Source organism: Nicotiana tabacum, chromosome 11 (assembly GCF_000715075.1).
Source record: "Nicotiana tabacum cultivar K326 chromosome 11, ASM71507v2, whole genome shotgun sequence".
NCBI classification, from domain to species: Eukaryota; Viridiplantae; Streptophyta; class Magnoliopsida; order Solanales; family Solanaceae; genus Nicotiana; species Nicotiana tabacum.
This window is the reverse complement of record NC_134090.1, coordinates 17,408,928-17,419,568: the sequence shown is the minus strand read 5'-3', so window position 1 is coordinate 17,419,568 and position 10,641 is coordinate 17,408,928. Positions and strand designations below refer to the sequence as shown.

At 38.0% G+C, this 10,641-nt stretch overlaps 1 protein-coding gene across 3 annotated transcripts; it reads left to right on the top strand.

Moving 5' to 3' along the window:
* Positions 1-4,165: 4,165 nt before the first annotated feature.
* Positions 4,166-9,786, top strand: LOC107762232 (uncharacterized). Of its 3 annotated transcripts, none has more exons than XM_016580579.2 (6): positions 4,166-4,587; positions 5,812-7,043; positions 7,187-7,425; positions 7,505-7,708; positions 8,725-8,811; positions 9,126-9,786. In XM_016580579.2, exons 2-6 carry the CDS (start codon positions 6,995-6,997, stop codon positions 9,756-9,758), a joined length of 1,212 nt encoding a protein of 403 aa, XP_016436065.1. In that variant the 5' UTR covers positions 4,166-4,587; positions 5,812-6,994; the 3' UTR covers positions 9,759-9,786. The 3 variants fall into 3 exon arrangements, with proteins under 3 accessions (XP_016436065.1, XP_016436078.1, XP_016436071.1); XM_016580592.2 differs by having other exon boundaries at positions 5,812-7,108; positions 9,126-9,785; XM_016580585.2 differs by lacking the exon at positions 8,725-8,811 and having other exon boundaries at positions 9,126-9,782.
* The last annotated feature ends 855 nt before the right edge of the window (positions 9,787-10,641 follow it).

Here is a 10,641-nt window from a genome sequence, read left to right as displayed (position 1 = left end):
TAACCAATGCCCCAGCAGCTTTTATGGATTTGATGAACCGAGTGTTCAGGACTTACTTGGATTCATTCGTTATAGTCTTCATTGATGATATTTTGATTTATTCCCACAACCGGGAGGAGCATGAGCAACATCTGAGAGTTGTTCTTCAGACTTTGAGAGATAGTCAGTTGTATGCTAAGTTTTTGAAGTGCGAGTTTTGGTTAGGGTCAATTTCTTTCTTGGGTCATGTTGTTTCATCATAGGGTATTTTGGTAGATCCAAAGAAAATAGAGGCAGTCAAGGACTGGTCCAGACCCGCAACAGCTACAGAGATCCGGAGTTTCTTGGGTTTGGTAGGCTATTATCGTCGGTTTGTGGAGGGGTTTTCATCTATTGCAGCCCCGATGACCAGGTTGACCCAAAAGGGTGCCTAGTTCAGGTGGTCGGACGAGTGTGAAGCAAGCTTTCAGAAGCTCAAGATAGCTTTGACAACGGTGTCGGTGTTGGTTTTGCCCAGTTCATGAGAAGAACTATCTGGTCCATGATTTGGAGTTAGTAGTCATTGTTCACGTGTTGAAGATTTGGAGGCATTATCTGTATGGCGTGGCATGTGAGGTGTTCACGGATCACAAGAGTTTGCAATACTTATTCAAGCAGAAGGAGTTGAATTTGAGGCAGAGGAGGTGGTTGGAGCTATTGGAAGACTATGATATCATCATCTTATATCATCCGGGGAAGGCCAATGTGGTGGCCGATGCTTTGAGTAGGAAGTTAGCCAGTATGGGCAGTCTTGCGTATATTCCGGTCGATGAGAGGCCTCTTGCTTTGGATGTTTAGGCTTTGGCCAATCAGTTCGTGAGATTGGATGTTTCTGAACCCAGCCGTGTATTAGCTTGCACCACCGCTCGTTCTTCTTTATTGGGGAGCATATCCGAGATCGACAGTATGATGATCCTCATTTATGTGTCCTTAGAGACACAGTGCAACACGGTGGTACCAAGCAGGTTACATTAAGAGATGATGGAGTTTTGTGGCTTCAGGGTCGAGTTTGTGTGCCTAATATGGATGGACTCCGAGAGTTGATTTTAGAGGAGGCCCATAGTTCCCGGTACTCTATTCATTTGGGCCGTTAAAATGTATCAGGATTTGCGGCAGCACTATTTGTGGAAGAGGATGAAGAAGGATATTATTGCGTATGTTACTTGGTATTTGAATTGTCAGCAGGTAAAGTACGAGCATCAGAGACCTGGTGGTTTATTTCAGAGGATTGAGCTTCTCGAGCGGAAGTGGATGCACTATGGACTTTGTTGTTGGACTCCCACGGACTCAGAGGAAGTTTGATGCAGTGTGGGTTATTATTGATAGGATGACTAAGTTAGCTTATTTCATTCCTATGGCAGTCTCCTATTCTTCCGAGACGTTAGCTGAGATCTATATCTGTGAGATTGTTCGTCTTCATGGTGTGCCCGTGTGTATCATTTCTGATCGGGGTACGCAGTTTACCTCGCATTTTTGGAGAGCAGTTCAACAAGATTGGGCACACGGGTCGAGTTGAACACATCATTTCATCCTCAGACAGACGGGCAGTCCGAGCGTACCATTTAGATTTTGGAGGATGTGCTCTGAGCTTGTGTCATTGACTTTGGAGGCTCGTGGGATCAGGTTTTGCCTTTAGCGTAGTTTTCCTACAACAATAGTTACCAGTAGAGTATCCAGCTATCTCCTTATGAGGCTTTGTATGGTAGGCGGTGTCAGTCCCCAATTGGAGGGTTTGAGCCGGAAGAGGCTCGATTGTTGGGTACGGATCTAGTACAGGATGCCTTGGACAAGGTCAGGATCATTCAGGATAGGCTTCATACAGCTCAGTCCAGGCAAAAGAGTAATGCCGACCGTAAGGTCCGTGATGTGGCTTTCATGGTTAGCGAGTGGGTGTTGCTTCGAGTGTCGCCTATGAAGGGCGTGATGAGATTTGTAAAGAAGGGCAAGCTTAGCCCTAGGTTCATTGGCCCGTTTGAGATTCTTGCTCGAGTGGGAGAGGTGGCTTACAGACTTGCGTTGCCGCTGAGTTTATCAACCGTGCATCCAGTGTTTCATGTGTCCATGCTTCATAAGTATCACGGCGATCCAACCCATTTGTTAGACTTCAGCACTGTCCCGTTGGACAAGGACTTGTCATATGAGGAGGAGCCGGTAGCTATTCTAGACCGCCAGGTTCGTCAGTTGAGATCGAAGAGTTTCCCATCTGTTCGTGTTTAGGGGAGAGGTCAGCCTGCTGAGGCATCGACCTAGGAGTCTGAGTCCGATATGCGGAGCTATTATCCCTATCTTTTCCCCGACTCAAGTACTTCTTTTCCGTTCGAGGACGAACAGTTGTTTTAGAGGTGGAGGATGTGATGACCCAAAAGGTTATCACTTTATTTATGAGTAAATTCTATGTTCTGAGGCCTTAGAAGCCTCTTTTTTCCTCACCTCGATTTGCATGCACGGTCCGGGCGCATATCCGGAACGCTTTTATGTGAAAATGTGATGAAAATGTTAATTTAGCCTTTAAAATTAAATTTAAGTACATTTTGGGTAAATGGACCCGGACCTGTGAGTTAACGGTCCCGGAGGGTCTGTAGGAAAATATGGGGACTTGGGTGTATGCCCGGAATCCAATTCCGAGGTCCCAAGCCCCAGAAATGAATTTTTGAAAGAAACGGTTTTACTGAAAATATAAGAGTTTTTGGAAATTTGATTATATTTGAAATTTATGGTATCGGACCCGTATTTTGGTTTCGGAGCCCGGTACAGGTTCAATATGACATGTAAGACGCGTCTATGAAATTAGGTAAGAAACGGAAGTCGTTTGATGTGATTCGGGCCCGTAGTTGTGAAATTTGATACTTTGAAAGTTTTGAGATTTTTCTTAGATTTCTAGGCCTAAATCATGATTCTTTATGGTAGAAATTGGGGATTTAGGTAGAGTTAAGGCTTTTTGAATAATTGGAATTTAGACCTCTTTTTGGGATCGGATTCCGAAACTAATTGCATATTCGGGCTCGTGGGTGAATGTGTGATCGGGTTTTTGTCCAAACCTCGTACTTTGACCAAGCGGGCCCGGGGTCGATTTTTAACTTTTTGGGAAAAATGATAAAAACAAACTTATAATTAAGCGTTGGGTATGAATTCTTTAGTATATATTGATGTTGTTAAATTAATTTGGACTAGATACAAGTAATTTGGAGGCAAATTCTAAAGGAAAAGCGGTGTTTGAGGCTTGAGTTGACCGTGGAAGTTTAAGGTAAGAGTTTGGTCTATCCTTAGCTTGAGGGATTAGGAATCGTGTCTTATTTGCTATGTGTTAACTATGGAGTAGGACGTATAAGCTTGGTGATGAGTATCTATACGTCGGTGTCAAGCATGCTCGTGAGTCTTGTATTGTAATTTTTATGACTCTGTTGTGGTTTATTCGTGCTTCATATGAGAATTTTATTATTGTTCCTTTGCCGGGATGTTGTTATGATAGTGTTGTTCCCTTGCCGGGATGTTGTTGTGATATTATTGTTCCATTGCCTGGATGTTGTTGTAATATTATTGTTCACTTGCCGGGATATTGTTATTATGCTATTGTTCCCTTGCTGGCATTCTTTTATGAATGGTGTTGATAAATGAAATGGGAGCGGGTTGCACACCTACAACGGTAATACATGAAATGGGAGCGGGTTGCACGCTTGCAATGGTAACATATGAATGGGAACGGGTTGCATGCCTGCAACGGTACTATATGAAATGGGAGCGGGTTGCATGCCTGCAACGGTACTATATGAAATGGCACTACCAGAAAATGGACCTATGGGAACAGTTATTTTGGCAACGGTTCGAAAACCATTGCCATAGAGTAGATATAGTAACGGTTGTAACCGTTACAATAGAATTTGGGTGGCATTAGCACACTTTAGACATCAAACCGTTGCAATTGTAATAAAATCGTTGCCATAGATATTTATTTTGCAACGGATTTATAAACCGTCCCAATAGATATGTATATGGGAACGGCTTTGGGAAAAAAAATCCTATGGGAACGGTTGTTCATTCCCGCCTCATTTTTTCCGTTGAAAATTTCCTGGCCCGCCAAGTGACTTGTCATTTTATATTTTTTAACTAATTTTAAATAGGTAAATACAATAAACCCCTCCACCTCCGGTGTATCCCCCCTCATCGATACATCCAAACTCCCTCATCGAATTTCTTTCAACTAAATCCTAACACAGATACAGATTAGATATTGGGATTAATCCCTCATCGAATTTCTTTCAGCTAAATCTCTCATCGAAATTCTTTCAGCTAAATCCCTCATCGAATTTCTGAAGACTGGTGAATTAATCAATATCTAGAATATATTGTCGAGTTTCAGATTAATGGTCGAGTTTCAGATTTACTAAATCCTCTCTTGGCCGAGTTTTATTCTCTCTATATCTATGCAAATACCTCTTCATTAGACCATCCTAATCATCAAACCCTAGAGTTCCAAAATCATCAAGGAAAGTTGCTAGCCTTCCCCAAATCCCCAAATTCTAAAATCAGATTTGTGCTCGAATAATAGAAGCCAAAAATCACCATAGCCTGGTAATTTTCTCTCTTTTTGGTCATTTTTACTGTTTTTGTTACCATTGCTATACGTTTTTACTGTGTTTTTTAGTTCTTGGAAAAAAGGTTCTTAATTCATGTTGTAGTCTTTTGGGTTCTGTGTTTAATACTTTAATTTATGCTTTAGTCCTGTGTTTTTAGTTCTGTGTTTTTACCTACTGATTTTATGAATACAGATTCCTTTCTATTGCTGATTTTGTTTCCTGCTGATTTTATAATTCCTTCCTAATGCTGATTTTATGAATTCCTTCCTGATTTTATATAGTAGATATTACAATTTCTCTAGTGTTACAGTTTCAATCGTATATTATGAATATTACTCTCTGAGCTGAAGAAATGATACCTGAATCTTACTAATGCAATTTGAGAAAATGAGCTTAAAAATGAGCAATTAACAGTGCAAGTAGAGCACAAAGAGGAAATGAAAAGGTCGAAGTGATAGTTTCGCCGCTTCCTAGGTAGATCTCCACATGCCCTTCTATAGGTGTGACATTGTGATTATTGAATGTTCTAAAGGAGATGAGGTATATCTTATGAGGTTGGTTCAGAAGACCTAAAATCTCTCAGAATCGATTGAACTAACTAAAGATAGAATACACAATTGCAGAAAATTATCTATATAGAAATTACCAACTACTTGGACTAAGGTTTAGTTATTACAATTACACTTGCATTCAGTTCTGTATTTTTAAGGAGTCTTTTTAGTCCAACTAGAGAAGTGTATGCCAGTAAATATTCAATGAGACTTGTATGCCAGTGTAGAGATAAATGTGAAATTTAAAGTACCTAAGTTTTTGAGAGTTTGTAATTTGCTATCACTCCCTCTGATTCATTTTTCTTAAAGTTTATGGCTATCTTTATGTAATTTTTCAATGACATTTATATCTTCTATGAATATTGGGGATTCTATGAAAGGATCTGGTGGTGTTTTAAAACTGGTAACTTCCCTACTTTCTCATGATACAATTATTTTTTCTTATAAAATAGAACTGTTTGGTTGATGGAAATTGAGAAGGTAATTACACAAATCCTATTTCAATCTACCACAATCCACTGATTTTTAAGAAGTTAACTTTTAAAGGTCTTAAATTGCTTTAGTGTTTGTGACTTTCTGAGTTCCACCCTTAAAAGCAGTGGTCAATGTCAAATTAATATGCTTTTGGTTTATTTGGTTAGTTTTGTTGATTTACTTTTATCATATAGGATATCTATGGATAATGGTAATAAAAGTTGGATGAATCTCTTGAGATGGACGGATGAGTATATCCGTGGAGTGAATGATTTTCTTGATAACGCATTTGAACGAACCGCCCAAGGAAATGAAATATTATGCCCTTGCAAAAAGTGCGTGAATCGCTATTGGTATTATAGAAATGTGGTGGAGGATCATTTGGTTGTTCATGGATTTGTTAATGGTTATACCAAAATGGGTTTTCCACTGGGAAGGATTTTCCTCGAGAAATACACCTCATCCAAGCAATGATGATGAAGGTTCTACCATGCGTGACGATACTGATGGACTACTTCATGATACATTTAGAAATATAGAGGGTCAAGCAGGGGATGAAGAAGGAGCAGGGAAAAGACTATCTGATGATGCAAATAAGTTTTTCAAATTGCTGGAGTAAGGAAAACAAGAGTTATATCTGGGGTGTGAAAATTTCAGTAAACTGAGTTTCACTATTCGATTGTACTTGCTTAAATCCTTGCATGGGTTGAGTAATGTGGCTATCTCTGATTTGTTAGACTTGATAAAAGAGACATTTCCCTTTGCTCAAGTACCAGAATCTTTCAACAATGCTAGAAACACGATAACAGATTTGGGTCTTCATTGTGAAAAAATACATGTATGCCCTAATGATTGCATGTTATTTTGGAAAGAAGATGCTAATGCCGATAATTGCTCTATTTGTCTGTCTTCAAGATGGAAGAGTGGTGGTCTTTTGACTAAATTAAGCTCTCAAATCCCTGCAAAGGTTTTAAGGTACTTTCCTTTAAAGCCTAGGCTTCAGAGGATATTCATGTGTCCTGAAACGGCTATTGCAATGAGATGACATGCTAATGAACGACCCAATGATGGGAATATAAGACATCCTGCTGATGGGGAAGCTTGGAAGGCTTTTGATTCTTTGCACCCAGACTTCTCTAGAGATGCTCGAAATGTTAGATTGGGTCTTTCAAGTGATGGTTTCAACCCGTTTCGGACCATGAGCATTTCTCATAGCACGTAACCTGTTATGTTAATGAACTATAATTTATCACTGTGGATTGCATGAAGCCAGAGTATATAATGTTGTCTATGATAATTCCGAAGGTGGATCTCAATTGCAAGAACAAGTGCAGCAACTGCCACGGAATCGCACCTCTTCAGCAACACAATGAGTAGATGAACAAGTGCAACAAGGGAATATGGATTTCATCACTCCTGCATCACAGTGAGTACATGACCGATCTGATGATTCTACCACTCATGAAGCAGTTGAACAATTTGAGGAACAAGGCAAATATATATAAATTTTAATCATAAACTTAACTAAAAACAGTAATTAATGATTATCTTTGTTTTGTACTATTGCAGGCCCCTCCTCGCCAAAAAGAAAAAGAGGCCGTACTCAAATGCCAAGGGTTCATGGTAGAAAAGAGCGTAAAATAATCATTCTAAATGAGTATAATCAACCCGTTGGTCCTACTATAGAGGTTATAAAAGAGTTGGGTAGCTTCCTCAGCACATTGGCAAGGAGTGGGACTTTTTGTCCTCTTAATGTATTTAATTGGAGGAAACTTGACACAAAAGATGATATGTGGAAATATATCAAGGTATGAAGTTCCCAATATCTAATAAACATGGATGATATTTCTTATTTCTTACACTAACCCAATTGCACTAAATTTGTAGGAAACATATGACATTCCTGACGAGGCGAAACCATGGGTTTTTGAATCAGTTTGTAGTGCTTGGAGAAAGTATAAGAGTCAATTTAAGACAACTCACTTCACAACCTATGAGAATGATGAGCTTCGAATGGAGAATAGGCCAGTAGATATTCCGAAATCTCACTTTAAGGATCTTCTTAAATATTGGAACTCCGATCCTCACAAGGTAATTACATTCATAATCTCTTCTCTTGTTTTAACATAATTATTTTTTGGTGTCTGAGTCAAAAAAATCAAAAGTAAAATAGTACCGAACATGAAGGTCTTAGTCCTTTCAAGAATAAACTAATTCTACAGTTTTACTATTGTTGTAACTAGGAGTGGGCATAATACGTTTAAACCTATTTTGTATCAACTTCTGCTTGATATTAGCAGTTGTTGGTGTATACATGTGCTTTTTGACTTTCTGTGGTTTTGTGATTAATACCACATACTTTGGTTGGAATACATACTATAGTTCAGGAACTTCAGGAAGGCACCAATATATACAGTCTATAGTTCTGTTTCATCCAAACTCTAGGAACTCCAGAAATTGGTTATGTTTCATTGTAGCAATTCTGACCATTTGCTTTTTCCCAATCTACCGCCCTACCATGTTATGTTTGAAATGTTTATATAGTAAATTAGTAGTACTACTAGTCAGTTTGGTCGAGTAAGGGTTCTTCTTCTTCTTCTTCTTCTTCAACATTACAACAACAACTTTCAAGTTTCAACAGGTATGTTTTGCTTTTGCACTTTTTATTTTCATTTTTCTTCTTCTTCTTCTTCTTCTTCTTCTTCTTCTTCTTCTTCTTTTTATTTTTCTTTCTAAATGTCCAAAAAGCTCCGAAATGCTGGCGAATATTTTTCAGAAAAATTCTGCCAAGTTTCTATCCAATTTCTACCCAGTTTTAAACAAGTAAATCTGTCAGTCCACTGGAGATGCAGGTTTATACTAACCTGGGACCTCTTTCATAAGGTAGACAAGATAAATAACCCAGTGAAAAAGGTAATAACAAAACAAAAACTGGGCATCAATGGTGACTGCAGCTGTTGTGAGATGTTCTACTAAGTTGATAGGGTGGTTTATTATAAGAAGAGACTGTATAAGAGAGTATGAAACTCGGAGGCTCACTCTCTCAATTATAAGCTTTCCCAATTGTAGTAAATCAATCACCTATTGGTTGACTCCTTTATTTGCAGAAAATATCCGAAACCAATACAAAGAATCGAAATAAGTTGAAGTGTTCGCACACTGCTGGCAGAACACCTTTTGCTTTAATTTGCGAGGTTTGATGTTTTATCTTTATTATTTTTTTAAATTATGAACTTACTAACTTTATATGGAAAGATTCTTATACCTGTCTTCATATAACTAGGAAAAAAATAAGGAAATCTCTAATACTTCATATACTGTATCAAGTAAGGACATGTTTGTGGCTACAAGAAAAAGAAAACTTGGCCGAGTATACATGTTTCAATGTTATTAGTAAAATTGTATGAAATTTCTAATTTAAAGTTTGTCGTGCTTATTTATTTGTTCTTAATTATTGATTCAACTTTAGTTACTTAAAACTCCTTTTTCTCGCATTTTTGGTTTGTAGGCTGAAATGGAGAGAATACAATCAACTCAGGAAAGTGAAGATGGCAGTCATTCAGATGACGCTTTTGCATCAGTCATGGGACCTGAATATCCAGGTCGCGTGAGATTGTATGGACGAGGGGTTACCAAGACTGTGTTAAAAGGGGAAAAAGGGAGTCTTGGATCTTCTGATGAGAGGATGCAACAGAAAATGGAGAAAATAGAAGAGAAGATGCAACAAAGAATGCATGAAAAGTTGAACGAACAAAAGGATGCCATGGAACAAAATATTACAATGAACGTCATCACACGACTTCAGCGTCTGAACCCAGATTTGCAACTTGATCCTTACATGTTAAGGTTCAGTGCACATTCACCTGTAGAAGCCTCCTATGCACAAAAAATTCTTGTTCAACTAAACAGTCGACCATCTGCTGGTAGTAACAATCAAGGTCAATATGCACCAAATGTTATACATCTTCTTCTATTTCTTCTTCTCTTCCTTCCTTGCTTGGGATTTTTCTTTGGTTCAAGGCAGAGGGGATATGAAATGCCATGTTTTCCATTTTCACTAGGCAGTCCATATGGCTGTATTATCATGTCTTTGTACAGTTATATTGACATTTATATCATCTGTTTACTGTCTCTGCTATAATGTTATATCTGCTTCATGCAATATGTTTATGTATTCTGTCTAAACTGATTGGAATTGGATCAGAGATCCACCTACCTAGTTGATGTAGAAAGCTCCTTTTCTGCTACAGAGATTACTTTGAAGTTCACATATCTCTTACACAAGTTAAGGCTTTACACTTTAGAGAGATATTATACATGGCTCTTACAAACTGAATAAACAACTTTCTTGCAGTTTCTGATTTGTGGATTAGGTATTTACAAATGCATATACGATTTTTTGATCAGTTAAAGAAAAACATATGTAAAAGAAACAGTATATGCATTTGTAAATGCTTTTTCCCAAAACAAATTGCATGTATAGTAGTATCACACGTATAACAGTTTAAATTGAATATATCAATGGTGAATATATCAATGGCTTCCCTACCACATCCATGTAATCCACAAGCATTTATCATGCTTGTCCAACAAATGGGATTAGGTTGTAGAATGAAAATAATATCACAAAACTAATTAAATTAACTCTGCTTTTAAGCTAAAGCCTCCTCCTAAATTTCTAACTTTCTTGATTACAGTTTAGGAAGGAAACTAAAACTAAGAAACTGAATCATCTTCAACATCAGTGACTGATCTCTTTTGTTCAACCTCAATCTCTTCTATTCTTCTAAATACTTCACTCATTTTTGGCCTCTTTTCTGGTACTTCATCTGTACACTGCAAAGCCAATTCAGTAAGCTTCAACATTTCATTATACCCTTCTTTTTGTGCTAGTATTTACATATCCAAAATATCAGTTGACCAATCATTATTTACCACTATTCTAACCCACTCAAAAAGATCATCATCTACAATATGAACCCCATTTTCTGGTGAGAATAATTCACCTGGTATTTTTCCAGTGA

Bases quoted from the DNA above. Each gene is read 5' to 3' on its own strand.
- LOC107762232 (XM_016580579.2), top strand. From the start codon at position 6,995: ATGAACAAGTGCAACAAGGGAATATGGATTTCATCACTCCTGCATCAC. The intron at 7,426-7,504 runs GTATGAAGTTCC...CTAAATTTGTAG, and splicing joins ATATGTGGAAATATATCAAG to GAAACATATGACATTCCTGA. The intron at 8,812-9,125 runs GTTTGATGTTTT...TTTGGTTTGTAG, and splicing joins CTTTTGCTTTAATTTGCGAG to GCTGAAATGGAGAGAATACA.